Consider the following 17,901-nt stretch of genomic DNA (forward strand, 5'->3'; position numbering starts at 1 on the left):
AAAAGAAATAATAAATGCAAAAAAAATATTGACAATTCCATTTTAACCTTTGCTGGATTTCTTCCTGTGATAGTACTGGAAACATTGAAAATTTGGCCTTGAAAGTGCTTAAAAAGTACTTGTATTCTGCCACTTAAAAGGTATATGAACCCTGTAAAGAAATACTACAGTAATATTACAGAAATATAACTACAGTAATACTACATAAATGCTACTAAAGAAATACGATTATGGAAATACAACTTCAAAAATACTAGATACAGTTACAGAAATACTACAAAAACATGACAAATACAACAAAACTATACCAACAATAATGCTACAAAAATAGAATCTACTTTTATGGAAATACTACTATGGAAAATATAACAAAAATACTACAGAAATACAACTACAATAATACCACTACATAAATACTAACACAAATACTACAAAAAAAAACCAATTACAATAATACAAATAGCAAATATACAATTACAATACTATAGAAACACTCGTACAGAAATACAACAAAAACAATACAAAAAGTTCTTAACAGCGACGGAATAAATAATTTAGCACGAGAGTGTTTCAAAACCAATAGGATAAATGTTATCTTATTAGAAATATAAAACAAAATATAACATAAATATCCTCATGTACTGTATTTTTATTCATAAATGTCCCAATAGGGACATATTTTTTAAGCCAACGCGGCCCACAAAAAAAAAAAGCTCGTCATACACAATAACTAACAACCGTTTTTGAAATGCACACATTTATTGACAAAAAATAGCATATTAGTCTAGTCTTAGTTGTTAGTACATGCGTTCGTAGAGTGGCCACGATCAAGCAGCAAGGTATTAAAGATACATTTGAAAAAACACTCCCGAGAAAAATGTCCACAAATATCGTTAAAAGCAACAATGATAACGTGCATATTATATGTGAGGACACGCATATTCTCTCAGGTCAAACGCGACAGTGGGTAACTCCCCACTTACATCAGATAGGAGTTAGTAAATATACGGTGCCTGGCCAAAGTATTAGGAGAACTTTCTCATATTGCTACTTTTCAGGCTTGAAAGTTAAAAGCGAAAAAACGGAAACATTTTCTAAGCTGACTCGATCGGGAAAAGAAACCAAACGATTTCAACATCTGATACCATATTTACCACGAAAAACTGAAAAGTGTCGCAAAAATATTGTCTCAGCTCAGTCGACTGACTCCAGGGATGACTTCTGAATGATCCGATGTCGACCTAAATGACTAACAATGATTTAGCAACGGGTCTGTTTAAATGCACCCCCTCCGTGAGAGGAGAACATGGAGAACGGACAGAGTTTTGCGGGTCGTAAACATCGACGTAACCCCCGTTTGCATTCTGTTAGCCTCCAACTTCAGTGTTACTTTTTTTTTCTCTTTCCCCTCGGAGATTGATTTGTCAGAAGTAGGGAGAGGTTTTATTTGGACCGTGCACTGTAAGGGAAAACGTGGTGTCACTGGGTGATGAATCATTAGACAACTTCTATCATTTCGCTCCAATGTCTGATTGAAACAATTTTTCAAAATCACTTTGACAAAAACGTCGCCACCCTTCCACAAGAATAACATTGTGGAAATGTTCAAAGCAGGATTTGGATATAAGAATATTGACAGATCTCCCAGCACTGTGCTAGAAGTAATATCGGAATGGTGAGAGCATAAGACAGCTGCAGACCTATTAAGACCTGACCGTCCCTCTCAACTTTCGGCCCAAACAAGGAGAAAACTAATCCGAGAAGCAACCAAGGCCCGGGATTTCATTGGATGACCTGCTGGCATACACAGCTAAAGTGGGTCATCTGTGAATAAGACAAATAATAGTCTTACTCTGCATAAATCTGCCCTTTACAAATAAGACACAAATGAGTGGGAACAATTTGCTCCGGTCAAGTGAGACCAACATTGAACTTTTTGGGGTGAATTTAAAGCAGTACATTTGGCATAGAGTAACACTGCACATCGCCCTGAAAACCCCATCCACACTGTCAAACATGGTGGTGGCAGCATCGTGTTCTACGGTTAATTTTCTTCAGCAGGGACTTGCCGGGTCAATTGATTTAAATAAAAATCATTCGATCATTAGCTCAGGAGGTAGAGGGCTCGTCTTGGGATCAAGAGGTCGCAGGTTCCATTCCCAGCTCCTCTGTGTTATATGTCAAAGTGACACTGAATCCCTAATGCCCCTGATAGCAGGTAGTTGCCTTGCATGGCCGACGCTGACTGTGTGTGAATGGGTGAGTGTGAAGCACATTGTAAAGCGCGTTGGGATGTCTTCATTGACTTGAAAAGCGCTATATGAATAGGAAAGAAAAGAAGAAAGAAATACTTTTGCAAGGCACCGTAGGTATTGAGGTGATGATGTAAATACACACTAAACAAGTACATAGGGTCAAAAATTGCTTACTAAACTATTCCGCTGTACACATCTTCGATTAAGTGGAAACGTGAGGTTAATAGCACTTGAGGTTGGAGAGTTTAGGAGAAACATTCACCTAAAGGTACAGTGAGTGATATTTGAGCAATAGATGTTGCCATATTGTGTAGTGCAACTGAAAAGGTTCTGGTCCCCGTCAAGCGCGAAAAACGAGGGATGACAGTATATAAACACCTTTAATAATGAATGGTGATAAAATCGTGATGCCCTACGGAATCATGATCCTTTTTTTTAGTAAGATTTATGACACTGACATGATACATTTGACGAAACTGTTAGCGATGAGTAGCAATTAGCAACAAAAATAGCAGCGCATGAGGTATCTTGCAGCTCAGAAGTGTGTTAGAGAATGATAATAACTTATCGGTTTGATGGACGTCCCAATTCCTTCTCAGCCACTGCAGGAGCTCACCTAAAAAGGGAAGAGATCGTCACACATTTTAAAAACCATAGTCGGCCAATCGGAAGGCCGGAATGATCGCGTTACTAGTCAATCCATTGCGAACCTATCAGTGTTCTGCCTTTGAGAAACGTAAAGTTAATTGTCAATAAAAGCGTATTCATGTACTGTATTTTCCGCACTATAAGGCGCACCTATGGATCAATATTAAGTCGCAAAGTCTTGCAACTAATGAAAGCAGCCGCCGACTAGATTTTCCCCCGAACGCAAAAGTAGTCCGCGGTGTATGCTAGGATTTATATACCGTTGTTTCATTGGCTAACCAATGTGTCAATCATCATTTGAATCCATCACTATTGGCTAGTTTTTCGGAGGTAAAGGCTAAACGGGCAAAACAAACCCTGTAATTGGCCGAAAAAGGTGTGTCAATCATCAGTTGAATCGATCACTATTGGCTAAAGTTATTCGGAGGTAAAGGGGGCGGATCCTTTTTATCATTTACAGGCTGGCATAGGCTAAAGGGGCAAAACAAAGCCTGCAATTGGCCGAAAAAGAAGAATGTGAATAGCACGTTGGGTTGACGGCATAGAGAAAACAGTATTTTACTTTTCTGTACTGTATTTGTAAATATTTTACTCTCCTGGATTTACTACACTCACGGATATAAGAGGACCATGGTTGCACATTATTATTGAACGCAACGACTTCGTTGAGCTATATATTTTCCCAGTATCTTGTTTCAGAGTGTTTATTGTCATATGCACAGTAAAGTTGCGAGCGAAAAAGAAAATGGAAACTAAGGAATGGTTGGCATTTCTTGAATCCCAAGACTTTAACCTTCCGAATGATATTTGGAACGACGCATTTGAGTGACATCGTACGGACAACGCATCCGCACGTGTCTACGACACGTATTTGCTTCTTTGCAAGCTTTGGGAATGTTAAGGGGGTAATAAGTTTGACTCAACTATCTGACTGTTTTGTCGACGTTCCCATTGTTGCGCCTTATAATCCGGTGCGCCTTATGTATGGAAGATATAGGACCAAAAACCATTTTTTGGGGGTGCGCCCTATAGTGCGGAAAATACGGTACTTTTTAAGGATTTTCATAGCCAATTTTCCAAGAAACCCAATACCATTCAAATCAATAGTAATCTTAATTTCAAACCCTAAGTCTAGCCCCAACCACATTGCGGAAGCCTAATGCGTATGTGTGACCTGGGCGATGTTGACCCCGGTGAGCTTCTCCAGCGCATCAGGAAGACGGGTCATGATCTCCAGAACTTCCCCGGAAAGTTTGGCAGCCCCCACTTCACCCCCGCTGGACACCATGGTGACTTTCTTGGCTTGGCAAATGGGCCCGCTGATCTCTTCCGCTATCTAGCGGGAGGAAATGCAAAAGCGAGCCGTTACCGCCGAGGACCGGCCTTTTTTTGTCCGGTGTGACGCGCGTCTCACCAGAGGGAGTTTTTCCAGCAACATATCCACCATGGCGCCAGCGCCGTATAACTGGAAGGCCTGGGCCTTCTTTGCCATCTGCTCAGCCTCCGCACGTCCTTTGGCCTCCACGGCAAAAGCCTCCGCCTCGCCTTTGAGCTATCGAAAATGTTGGGCTCAGAGGTAAGATGTTGGATTAAGTCAAACCGGGTTTCTGTCTTCTCTCATTTTTCCCTCTTTGTGAAGCATCTGCACAGCATGCACACTGTACGGCGCACTTTTACTCCAGTCATTATTTAGACAACTACTTTTTACTTCTACTTAAGTCATACGATTCTGAAGTACTTTTACTTGAGTAACACGCGCATCAGTTTTACTCCAAATCACAAAATCCATAAATCTTTGTCACAGTAGAAGATGCGCCGCTTCCTCTACGTCCCTTACGTCATTTCCGCTTCTCGCCAATAACGTAAGATTCTGTAAGGGAAATTCTGGACTAACTGCGCCTTTGATACTACATTACGATCCTTTTATACATTTATATTTACCCAATAATTGTGCAGTTACATTGTCCAGTTGTTTTCCAGAGCGAGCGGCTCCCAGGGTCGAAAGCGCGGGTTTCTCGGGCCAGAGGACCTTTGTTTCTAAAGAGCTGGAAGCTCCCTATCTAATAAAACCGGTGCACGAAACTGCTTTCGGCTAACCCAAGCGACCCTAGGACGGGAGCGTAACCTTCCCATCGCCGGTTGAACTCTGCCTCCACAACTTCGAGGTCACTGGTAATTCTCCCAAGACTCCATTCTATGTGCAAACATTATACACTGTATTTGAATATGCGATTCCTGCCTAGACCAATCAGAATGCGCTTAAGTGCCCATGTTTGACTCTATCCTCCAATCAGAAATGTATGAAACCGAATAAAAAAGAGGCTCACGCTTCAGTCAGTGGAAGTATTTCAATTCGAGAACGTAATTTTGACTGGTTTCAATGTGCTTGCTTTTCAGTAAGTTTCTTATTTCATCCGGACAACGTTTTGATCTTGACGCATTCTTTCTGCTTTTTGGCCAAATATTTGACTTTTTGAACCTCGAGATTCACTTTTCGTTCAGTTTTTCACTTGAGTAACACGCTTAAGCGACGCACTTTATCAAAATGGCACTTTTTAAGAACTTTCAAAGCCAATTTTCCAAATTCTCAAGTACCATTAAATGAAAAAAAAAAAAAAAATTAGACCTTGTAATTTTCTATTCTACAGAAGATGCGTCATATTGGGTAACACTGAAACTAACCTTAATGGACTCAGCTTCAGCTTGGGCCTCCATGATGAGTTTGAGACTGGAAAGAGACAAAAACACGGAACAACATGTCGCCACTATTTGACCTCAAAATAATTTGTGACGTTATGGTAGCTAAAAGTAAAGAAGAAAAAAAAACAATGTGTTAAAATAACTTCAACTAAATTAAATAAAAATATTTGTTCTTATTAGGTGTATTGGTTTTGTTAACGTATTGATAAACAGTTTATTAAAAATGAACACTAGAACTAAAAATTGGATTAAAATGAAAGATTTAAGATTGCTATTGAAAATATAACTTGAAATTTGAATGAAAAAATACATAGTCACCTGGATATTTGGTAAATACAATTCAAATAATTTTAACTGAAAAATCAAAATCATTTTGCTAAATAAAAAAAAATAAAATCTACTTTAATAATATATTTTTGAAAAATATATATGCAGTAGAAGGCTGGGATATAGTGGACCAGCCCTACGACATTTTCACTTTACAGTGTTAAATTCGAAATATTTTTACGCTCCCCTCCTCTTAGTAGCCTTTTCCCCACTATACAAAATCACCAACAAATGATTTCACATGTCCAAAAATATATAAAATTCTAATGTTTCTCTGTTGGGGCATATGAGCAGTTCTGTCGCTAAGAAACCTGTCAACTATTGGTTGACGTCAATTAAAATGCTGTCAAGGCATCCTAAAAATGCTGATATCCTATTGGCTGAACTACCTTCCCACAATGTCTTTTTGCTTTTTGATTTACTTCAGAATCTCGCGTGATTCGTAAAGACTGGCCTATACAGTCTTGTATTTTCTTACTGTGTTTATTTGCTAATGATCCCAGGGATTGCAGTGATGCTAAATGGAGATGCCAAAATATAATAACCATGGAAACTAAGCTTGTGTTTATCAGGAAATATGCAAAAGGTATTGACAATGGCCATCTCGCTAATTTAACGATCGAGACAACTATTAGAAATCTTCCAGGGCATTACAATCCTCGCAAGTAGAAGTTTTTTCATCCGCCATTGCCATCTCCTCCACTTGGCATCCACCGGCTACTATACTTGACCAGCTCAAGTCATGTCACACCCAACTAAAGGTAAATAAGATTATTTCTTTCCTTATATCTATATGTATTTATAGTTTGAAAATCATATATATTAAATATGAGTAATACTATATACTGTCTTATTATCTTAATGTACAGTGTCGGAGCTAACTGCCATTGGATTCTATCCCCCACTTTACCGCAATTTCACTTTGTGAACCGAAACTCGAAACGGAGCAAGGCATAAACTGAATTCTCCGTTGCAAATTTAAAACAGTTATGGTAAATAATAGTGCAATGAGTGCCGCTGACCAAAACTGCCAATCATTGTTAAAACGGGAATCGAACCCAGGTCTCATTGGTAACGGTGCTGAAATCTAACCGCTAGACCTATTATTGATACAGGTGCCATACAAAAAGGATTTTGATTTCATCCCGTTATCACACTGTTTTTTTACTTAATGGTTCCAGAAACAAATGTTGTAGAATGAAAAAAACAGAAATTTGCCCGGAAACATATAAATAAGCGCAAAATTCGCCATCACATACTCTAAAGAGTTGTTACCCTTGTCATGCTTTTTTAGAACTACAATAATAATTCAATTATTTTCATCCCTTTAGGGCGGGGTCTCCTACATGGGGCCCTCTAAGGACTGCTGACGTGACCTGTTCTGAAAATAGCTAAAGTGAAAAAAAAAAAAAAAAGCTTTTTTTTGTGGGTTACTATTTAACCCTACCTCCAATAATTAACCTGGTGATAACATGGTAACAAAATCGCCATGACTTAATTTTAGAAATGCACTTATTAGTAGGTTGAGGAAGGTCGGAGAACCCTGCCTTAGGGAAACTCATTTTCACCGACTGTTCGGGGGGCTACAGTCAGTGTTGTCTCAGCAGAGCGTACTCCAAATAACTTATTTACTGCACCTGGTATTCCAAGCGGTATCCTATCCGAGTACTAACCAGGCCGTTCTCAGCATTGTATGGCTGAAAACAGGTTTTTGTGTTTATATCTTTTAGGACGGCTTTGTTGGTGATAGGAATGAGTGGAGAGGTGTCATGAAAGGATAGTGGGATGTCTGGACGCGTTCTAAGGGATGGGCAGGGCACCTGTATGATGCGGCAGGGGTAAACCAGTGAAAGCTGTCGGGCCCTGCTGTTGAATAGAAGAGTGTGTTGTGTCACCCTGACCCGATTGACACGGCCCCTTTCTTGTGTCCCGTTTTCATCTGGAGGGACGAAAGCATGACCGAATTGCGTACCGAATTTGTTTGGGTGTTTGGGCATTTGGGTTGGCCAAGGTCCAAAAATTTTGTGTGTGGGTTTTTTTTTTTGGCTACTTTCTCCCCTTTTTATTTTCTTTGTTTTTTTTTAATGTGTCTTGCTGTCGGTCACCACTCTCAAGGGATATGACCAGGGTAGATAGATAGGACAGCTTTCTGTTATCTTTTGTTCTCAACATTTGTTTCTGGCACTTTGAGTAAAAATTGTGCTAAAATAAGATAAAATCGAATGTCTTTTCACATCTGACATGTTGATTCCTGTCGCATACAATGTTTTGTGATTTTGGTTCGATTGATCGTTGCCCAAACACAATAACACATTATGAAACCGCGTGTAGGAACCTTACACGTATGATGACTATGCATTTCCATTCTTATGCAGCGTGTTTTGCAGAATGCAAGGTCTTCTTGGAAGGAAAATCGGCTACACATAGAGGGTGTTTACTGACCGCTGCGCCTCGGCCAGCTTCTCCAAGCGGAACTTCTCGGCCTCGGCGGGTTTCTTGACTTTGGCCTCCAGCTCCTTCTCCTTGCGTGCGATCTCCTGCTCCTGCAGCGTGATCTGCTGGCTGCGCTCCACCACCTGAATTTGCATGCGCTCCTCCTCGATGCGTTGCTTGGTCTTGGCCACCTGCAGCTGGTAAGCCATCTCCGACTCGGCCTTCTTGGTGTTCACCTCGATGTCGTACGCCGCCTTCTTCAGCTCGTAGTCCCGTTGCGCCTTGGCCATGTCGATCTCATTCTTGTACTGCGCCGAGACCTTCTCCTGCATGGCGTGCGCCTCCTGCCGGTTCCCAGGCGGGATACGTTTAGCGCGATCCAGTCGGGAAAAAGGGGGTGACTGGGGTTTTTCAAGCTGAGGGCTACTTCTTTGCTACTGTTTGATAGGCATTTCCAGAATAAGGACTTATGGTATTCATGGTTGACGCCTGGGTCATTGTTCCTGGATTGTAAATAGGGCTGAAACACGAAGTCCACGTTGTCAACAAAAATAAATGTTAGAAATAGTTAACAATGATATCTATGGTCAGTATTAGTAATATTTATACGTATATATATTTCTTTTAATATAAAAATGATGTCGGAATTTAGTAACTGCAACTACGCTACTGTAAAGTACGATTAACTGCACACAAATAAATATAATTAACGTTCTGAAAAAGCCTTCTAAAACATTAGGCTTTTAAGGGGGGATCATATTCAAAAGGCCAGCGTTTCTCATCTAATGGGTCGAGACACTAAAAAGAAGGAAAAACAGGGCCAATTACACTTTTAAACTGTAGATGGCGAGATTGCCTTGCTTAATCTTGCCTTCCTGTTCAGTCAATCGTCTAATTTGAGTTTGAGAGGGACCACATCTCGGTTTATTGTGATTTTGTTGGTTTTATTGCCTTTTTTCAAGAATTTTAGTGATAAGGGAAGAAAACATGGAAAAAAGGTAACACAACAAGTCAAAGAAGGAAATCATTGCAAAAAAATGGTGTACGAGTGCCATTGAAGTGCAGATGGTAGGTACAATAAATGGTTTAAAAATGTTATATTTTTAGCTTTTTAGCAGTATATCAATACGTATTGTCTAAATTATTAATTCATTTTCATTGTTTAGGTGCACATTGTATTAATATTTTGAATTTCCTTATAGTATGTGGCTATTTTAAAGCAGCTTTGGGGGGGTAGCTTATATGCAATGTAGATTTATATGCCAGAATATTTGGTACTTGAAGTTGTTATGGCTTCAATGGTCGTGTTTTTTTTAAATATGTGAAAATATGACACTACTTCAACTGCACTTTGCTTCATCTTTTCTTTCAATCTTTTTGAGAAGTGGAAATTTATTTTTGATTTGGGTTGCAGCTTGCAATTAGAGGTGAAATGTTGTGTCCTTTAGTTTGACAAAAATAGAATAACTGCAACACACGTATCCATTCTCGACCGTCGAATCTCCAATTTGCAAGAAAAGAACAGTCACTGTAATCGAGTAACACCAAAAATCGAACCGTAATAAGTGAGTGTCATAAACAACGGGCGAGACATGAAATCTCACCCTGATGACGGCGTCCCGCTTGTTGAGAGCCTCACCGATGCGAGCGTCTTTTTGCACCTGCGCCGTGCGACCTTTTCCCAGGGAATGTAGGTAATCCTGAAAAGAGAAACCTTTATAGATCATATTTTGCACTGGATCGTAAACCGGTGTTCGTCACCCCTTTTCATGGCCAAATTCAAGCACTATAAAGGACTTTCATAGCCAATTTTCCAAGAAATCCAATGTGAATCATGCATTTCACAGAGCCACAAATATATCTGCCATTTAGATTTTTAATCTTGTGCGCGCATTAATCAAGACTAACAATTTTTAGATCTTGAGTAGTTTGTGAATATATTTGTTTTGAGACAAAGCTCCCCCCATATAGGTGTTCAGTAAAATGAGGTAGCTTACATTTTCAGTTGCAGGAAGTTCTTCCCATTACACTTTACCACTTGGAAACTATCTTCATTTTTTGCATGGCCCATAATAAATGGCCATAATTAGTACGTAATCTTTGCACAAATACACATTTCATAGTGCTCTGTGTAGGTGTAGCATGCACTTGTCCTGCAGGGGGCGATGATAATTCAGAGGACAATGCTGTACAGACTGGTGGCAGCTGCCATCAATCACCAGGGAAGAAATGCAATGTCAAAGCGAAGCCAGAAAGCAGTGTTGGCGTCATTTTTAAGCAGACCAGTTAAAAAAACATGGCAACAGTTTCAAGCATTTACCAGCACTTCACCCAAAATTCAAGCACTTTTAATGATTTTAAGGATCTGTATGGATTAAAACAACCCAAATGAATAAGAAGAGGCATATGAGAGCCAAAAAAGACAGAATTCCCATCCCTAGTTTCTATTGTGCGGTTGGAGTCACCTGGTCATCGTGCACGTCTTTGAGCGTATAGCTAACCACGCTGATGCCCATGTTGAGCAGATCGGACGACGCCACTTTGAAAACCTGCTCGGAGAACTTCTTGCGGTCCTTATAGATCTCCTGCGTTCCAATAGAAACAAACAAGAGAAAACAAAGATCCAGTGAGCCCCCCTAAATATTCCCCACGTCATTTTGGCGGTGTTTCAGAAGACCTCAACAGTCAGGTGCGCAATGATGGCCCTTTGGTGTCCCTCCAGGGTCTCCAAGGCGATATGGGCTATCTCAGCCTCTGATTTGCCCATGAACATCTGGCAGGCGGCAGCCAGCATCTGTTTGTTCTGACCCTGGATCTTCATCTGTAAAGATTTTTTTTTTCCAAACAGCACAATGTGCGAAGTCAGTCTTAGGGATCGACTGTTATGGGTTATTCAGGGCCGATACGATTGTTAGTGTTAAGAGGAGGCTGATAACCGATATTTAGAGCTGATATTCATTTGCGGTAAAAGCTTAAAAATGGCCTAAGGTATTTTTAATCATGCAAAAATAAACAAAAAAATACTTTAATAGTTCTCTGAAACCTTTAACGGTAAATTTCAACACAACTAACATGACTAATCTTTCACTAAGACCAAAGTCTCACTGTGCAGGAAATAAAATGAGGCTTAGCAGCAACTCGTATGAAGGTACATTCAAACTTAAATAGTTTCATAAAACCTTTTAGAATATATACATAAAAATGTCAAAACAACCAACATGACTTAAATTCACATAAAACAAAGTGCATTGGAATTTCAACAGAACGGGCACTCCTGTTTTAGAGCCAGATTGACAAACTAATGTTATGGTAACAGCTAATCACTTCCACTTTAGCTTTGTTTTCGTTTTTTTGGCGCTCCCTCAATCACAAACAGACAATCCTGATTAACAAACTAATGTTATGATAAGAGCTAATTTATCAGTCTCCACCTGAACGTACCTCCCAAAATCAAGGTACTACACTTTTTTTTTAATCGCAAACAAACTTTTCTGTCACAGACACAGGCAAGTTGAGACATGTTAGCTTGGCTGCCGCTTTCTCCGGCTTCATTGGCCTTGCCTCCGGTCGCTTATCCAGTAAGAAGACAAAGGGTGGGTAGCAGGAGGGCAGGGGTGGAGAAGAATTGAGAAAGAGTCTCTGCTGCATTAGATTTAATAATGGGCTTGTCGAATGAAAAAAATCTCGAAACCGATATCCGTCAAATTCCCAAATATCGGTGCCGATAATCAGCTCGCCCAATAATCAGTCGACTTCTAGTCACATGTGGCTTGGGTGGAGGGTTCCTCACAAACCTGCGCGATGCCCGTGACAGAGACGGGCACGCCGTGGCGAGTGTACACTTTGTCGCTCTTCACATTAAGCGTCAGGGTGTTGAGGGAGATCCTGAAGGAGAGATAACAGAACCCTTGTGTGGGAACAGCAAGAATAGTGCTCAAATAATGTAATCCAGGCATGTCATGTCAACACACAGCCCTCGGGCAGAACCAGCACATTGGATGATCTTTTCAAGCGAGAGACCAAATGGCAAGGCTGCAGGTCTGGCCTACTGCTACAGCTAGGATAATGAACTTGTATCTTACCAAAGCCAGATTCATTACCCGTGGAACGGGTAACCTTGAGCTACAACTCTCGAGAAGCCGGTACATTCGGGACAGTTGTATTGTAATCATGGCGGAGACCTAACTCAACCCAAAGATACCCGATGCGATCCTGCAGCTAGCCAGCTGCTCTTTAAATTGCTTTCTTACTTTTAAAGGAGAAGCCAGTCAATTTCGTTGTACTTTTGCATATTGACAACAAATCCCATTTTTTAACTGCAATTCTGTACTATTATTTGTAGACCTATAGTTGTTTTTTGTTAAAATAGTATACTCTCAGTTGGTAAGGACGTCGTCTCGAGGTAAGTTTGACAATTGGGGGCTGAATGAAGGTGTGACTCTCTCTCTCATCTATTAGCCCACGCCCAGTGATAGTGTTTTTCTCTACCATGTGGCCCTCGAGCTAAAATGAGTCTGACACACCTGCACTACACAATACAGAGACCTCTAGAGGTAAAATATTACACACTGTCCCTTTAAGGCAGGGGTCTCAAACTCAGTTGAGGTGGGGGCTGCTGAAGTCAGGGTCCAGGTAAGGTTGGGCCAACCAGGCTTTTCCACAAAAAACAGCACTGATCAATACATTCCGCTAGTCTTAAAGGGACAGTGCTTTATATTTGTCCACTAGATTTGCAACCCCAAAAAAGTCCAAGAAAGACTAAAACCAGGGAGCCTGAAAGTGAGCAAAAAAGCCCTTTTCTTGAAATTTATAGCCAACCTTTCTCAAAGAAGGGACAAAAATCTAAGGAAAGGAATAAAATATTAGGAAATAAGAATTCCGAAAAAAAGAGAAAACTGGAATAAAAAATAGTAGGGGAAAAGAAAGCAAAAAAAAAGGAAAATTTAGAAAAAGAAAGGAAAGAGAAAAAAGACAAAAACGAAAAAAATTTTGTCTTCACTTTTCTCTTTTTCCCTTTTAACATTTTTTATTTCTCTTTTCCAAAGTAACAAGGTGCGTTTTAGATAGATAGATAGATACTTTATTCATCCCCGAAGGGAAATTCACTTTTCTAGTCACTTTGAGTCTCCTCTCGTTGTGCTTTTCGGCGGCACAACAGAAAACGGTGACATCTAGCGGCAAAATAATACACTGTCCCTTTTCACTTAAAGGCGGGGGCCTCAAACTATTTTCCTGGGGGCCGCGAGTTGGAGAGCCCCGCTTTAAAGGGAGTGCATTGGTGTATTTGATGTTTGGGCCGCGAGTTGACTTTTGCTACCTTTGCAGTTGCTGAATGCAGGGAATGACGAAAACTCTGCCGCCGGCGATCATCAGCGGAGGGGAGCGGCAGAAGCCTACCTTGAAGAAAAAACACCTCTTAGAAATGGTACAAAAATGACGAGCAGACAAAATGTATCCAACTGGCAAAACTAACACGCACAGAGCCAACAAGGGCTTAACCAGTTGGGACACAGGCTGAGTGCTAATGGGTATAACCAAGACCAAACAAAACTGGTAGCCTTTGGGTGCCCGTACGCTAACAGGGAGCTATCTGGACAATATTATATTAATTGCGAGACACGTGGGGAAAAACAGGAAAGCAAAAGTCACAATCACATACCTAAAGGTAAACTTACGCCAAGCGGCTTTTGAGGTTTAAAGCACACAACTCGGACACAACAGTCACAAGTCCCCCAGCGACACGGTAAGCAAAGTTCCAATTACTCCAAGCAAAAATGGGTGCTATGCATTCGCCGTTTACTACAATCCCCATGTTTTTTTCAACAGGATGCATAGAATATTTTTGACTATATCTACTTGATTGTGGGGAGGAACACCACCATTGTGTGCCTGATTGAAACAAAAAGTCCTTTTTAATCCCTTTAAGAGTGTGGAAGCTCATTTTGATTTTCATTTTTGTCCTAGATAATGGTTTCAAAACAAGGTGCGAGCAAAGTTCTTTTGTAACGAAGATACCAACGAATTTACTTTCAGTGCAGACCCTGTTTATAGCTCAAATTGCTCGAGGTGCTTTGCTAGAGCACCAAAAGGTGTTTAAAATTGGTTCAGTGGCTTTTCATCATAAAGTGTCTCAAGAATGAACATAGATTGATTAATGAGCTTCCATAAAAACCTTGACTGTGTTGATAGAAACCTCGACTGTAAACTGTAGATAAAATTGTGTCCTACTGTATATATTGGACCAGACACTATTGCTGTCAGTTTTGTCACCGCATTGCACGTTCGACATTCGGCTTGCATGTAAAAATACAGAAAACAATTGTGCATGTTCTATTTTATTCCAGAGCCATAGGTACCCATTAAAAAAAAAACACAAATTACTTACATACCATAGGTCACTGACCCCTGTTCTAGGATTTTATGCCTTTCTTGGCATATACTGACAATAGAAATTTGACAGTTTTTTGTCACCAGTGACTGATATTCAGAGCCAACATGAACTCATGCCCAGAACCCATCTGAAGGAAAATCTGCATCAGAGATACTGTTTCAGCGCGAACTTGTGGTATGAGACAATTTAGGGAATAGTCGAGTCAGAGAAAAGATGAAAGTTTTTAAATCTAGACTCAAGACATATTCTTTACAGAGTTCGTACACCTTTTTCAAGGCCAAATTCAAGCACATTTTACAAGCTTTCAAAGACAATTTTCCAATTTCTCCAGTACCATTAAAAGAAGGAATGCAGTGAGTAACACATATTTTGCAGAGCCACAAATATATCTGCGATTTAAATATGCTGTTATAAATCTTTCGTGAGCATTTGCAGGGTTTCTGCGGATCCTTGAAAAGTCTTAAAAGGCATCGAATTCATGATTTAAAAAACAAAGCCTTCATTGGCATTCAGGTGTCTTAAATACAATTTTGAAAGCCTTAAAAATGTGAACACATGAATATGATTTATATTTAGTAACATTTATAAATGCTCTTTTTTCATAATTCGCTTTAGTGGCAACATGGCATGACCACAATAACAGAAGTATCAAAAGGGCGATGTGGTTTCAGTTGGACGCATGTCTGAGGTCAACTTGGGATAGAGACATTTACTTAGGACCATGGGAAAATTGACGTTTCAAATGAAACATTTTTGGCCACGGCTAAAAGCTATGCCAGGTCAAGTGTACGAGGCACAGTGAATTGTGTGTAAGAAGCATGTGTTTTTTTGTTTTCTTGGTTTCAGTTGTGTCGTTTTTTCCGACCTTGTCTTAAATTGGATTTCAAAAGGCATTAAAAAAGTCTTAGTCTTGAATTCAACTTGCCTTAAGTCGGAGGAACCCTGAGTAACCAAGACATTGTTTTTTTAGATCTTGAGTAAGTTGTGAGTATAATGGTTTTTTAGACGAATCTCTCCCCATATAGATGTTGGGTGAAATTGACGGTAATATGGGGAAACTAATATTTTTCCAGATAGGTTTTGATTATTTGTACCTTATTAAATAGAATGCACATTTTAAAAAAACTGCATTTTATAGTTCCTTGGGTTGTCTGTATGTGATATTCAAATTGGTTTGTTGATCTGAAAACTTTTTGAGTGATAAATCCTCAAGAAACACAGAATTGAGGAAGGGGGCAAATACGTTTTCACGGCACCGTCTATTACAAGCAAATGACTTGACTCTAGTTGGAGAGCCTAATGAGAGCTTGTCACCTGACACCACCATCGCTTCGTTGGGGCCACAGGTGTAGAACATGTCGACTGGTACTTCCGCAGCCTGAAATACAAATAACAATACTGAATGGGGCTGCTGGATGGATTTTGTTGTGGATTACGGTGGACCCAAACGCAGGAAGACTGGAATTGTGGAAAGTTTGCTAAACAAAGATGGTATTTAAGAACAAAATAATGAACAAAATAACAAACTAATGCTCAAAAACAACACGAAAACTGCTTGAACCAGAAAACACAAATCAAACCTCAGAATGCAGAATGGGCTGGAAAAAGAGTGAAAGGACCCAGCAGGAAGCACCCTCTTGGCCCAGCTGCGAGGATAGTCCGCAGTCGCATTGGCTACCTTAGCCCCGCTGCATGGAAAGTCCCCGACCATTTCGGCTCCCTGTCTCGGCTGGAAGGGATGCTCCCCTGTCGCTACGGCTCCCTGCCCCAACTGTGGTGAGAGTTCCTGACCGCTTCAGCTCCCCCCCGATGCAAGGAGAGTTCCCGACCACTTCGGCTCCCTGCCGCTGGACGCTTCGGCTCCGCATTTCCAGCAAGGACCTTCAGCTGCCCTGTGCTGCAGCCTACATAACTTGATGTCGTTATTTTTTTTTCTTTTGGGCTTTTTGGTGTCCGGCCTTTGAGGGGAGGCTTTGTTAGGGTCTGGTGCACTTCCGTCCACCAGAGGGCGCCTTAGCGGTTTGTAATTGGGACAGGTGTCTCCAATCACCCCTCTCTGATCCCTTCATAAGGACCTTTCACCATTTCCAGTCTCATCCTGCTTTCTGGGGTTTGTTTTTAGTTATTTGGTTCAGACAGTTTTATTGATTCTTTTGACCATTTGTTTCTTACTTTTTGATATAATATGCCATTTATTAGCACCTTACAATGCTTCATGCGTTTGGGTCCACTGCAGATTCACAACAGATTTCCTCTTAATATATTGATGGCAAGAACAGATGAAAGGGCTGACGCGATGAGAAGCTTGCATTGATAACACAAGAGTTAGCAACAACGCAACCATAGCACCTTCAAAATAACATTAGATTCCTCGCACATAAGCTATTAGCTTATTTCAAGTACTCGTTTCTTACGTAAACTGCGTAAATTCGACGTAAGTGTGCAACGAAGTCGACATCCTCCCGCCACTAATGGAAGGGCAGATGGAGTGTTTACAATTCGTCAAATAAAAACGTGGAAATGTAATATAACCACTGAAGAACGAAAAACGGGGGAAAAAAATAGAAGCTTACCGAGCAAGGTGCAAAGATGACTGAAACCCACCCGCTGCGATTTAGCCCTTCTGGGGTTGTTTGTGTGGATGAGGCGAAGACAGGTGTTCGACGAGCAAATAAAATAATATGTAGAAGTTATAACAACAACGATGTGGGAAATGCAAGCGCTTTACACGGCAAAGGGAAGCCAAAAAAATGAGGTCGATTCCCGGGTGGCTGTCGATGGAGTGACGCAGGCGACAGCAGCTCCACCGCTTTGAACCTGGATGTCTGTGAACTGTCGCCCTCTAACGGCCAAATGCTGGAATCACAGCAACAGCACACCGAAATCTCCTTACTTTGCATTTTTAACATGTTAATGTAACGTTTTGGTAAGCTGAAATACATAAATAAATGCTAAAAATGACAAATTAATCAACAGTAAATAAATACATACAAATCAATTTTGCCTTCGTCACGAAAGTTTTCCAATCAAGTCACATTTATTTGTATAGCCCTTGATCACAGAATGTCTCAAAGGATAAAGCCACAACCACAACGGGGACGGCCACCAGATGACGAAAGTGCTGTATATGATTCAGCTCAGGAAGCT

The 17,901-nt window shown here is 40.5% G+C and overlaps 1 protein-coding gene across 2 annotated transcripts; it reads right to left on the minus strand.

The window, feature by feature from the left end:
• Positions 1-2,621: 2,621 nt before the first annotated feature.
• Positions 2,622-17,595, minus strand: flot1a (flotillin 1a). Of its 2 annotated transcripts, none has more exons than XM_088329431.1 (12): positions 17,328-17,595; positions 16,069-16,132; positions 13,681-13,756; positions 12,158-12,248; positions 11,041-11,184; positions 10,829-10,948; positions 9,968-10,063; positions 8,373-8,707; positions 5,586-5,631; positions 4,318-4,455; positions 4,078-4,239; positions 2,622-2,871 (listed from the first exon to the last, which is right to left on the minus strand). In XM_088329431.1, exons 2-12 carry the CDS (start codon positions 16,109-16,111, stop codon positions 2,851-2,853), a joined length of 1,272 nt encoding a protein of 423 aa, XP_088185557.1. In that variant the 5' UTR covers positions 16,112-16,132; positions 17,328-17,595; the 3' UTR covers positions 2,622-2,850. The 2 variants fall into 2 exon arrangements, with proteins under 2 accessions (XP_088185557.1, XP_088185558.1); XM_088329432.1 differs by having other exon boundaries at positions 13,681-13,760.
• Positions 17,596-17,901: the final 306 nt, after the last annotated feature.

This window comes from Urocampus carinirostris, chromosome 2, assembly GCF_059441175.1.
Source record: "Urocampus carinirostris isolate Australia breed hairy pipefish chromosome 2, RoL_Ucar_1.0, whole genome shotgun sequence".
Classification (NCBI taxonomy): domain Eukaryota; kingdom Metazoa; phylum Chordata; class Actinopteri; order Syngnathiformes; family Syngnathidae; genus Urocampus; species Urocampus carinirostris.

Bases quoted from the DNA above. Each gene is read 5' to 3' on its own strand.
- flot1a (XM_088329431.1), bottom strand. From the start codon at position 16,111: ATGTTCTACACCTGTGGCCCCAACGAAGCGATGGTGGTGTCAG. The intron at 10,949-11,040 runs GTCTTCTGAAAC...ATTGGAACGCAG, and splicing joins TTGCGCACCTGACTGTTGAG to GAGATCTATAAGGACCGCAA. The intron at 8,708-9,967 runs GTGAGATTTCAT...GGGAACCGGCAG, and splicing joins AGCGGGACGCCGTCATCAGG to GAGGCGCACGCCATGCAGGA.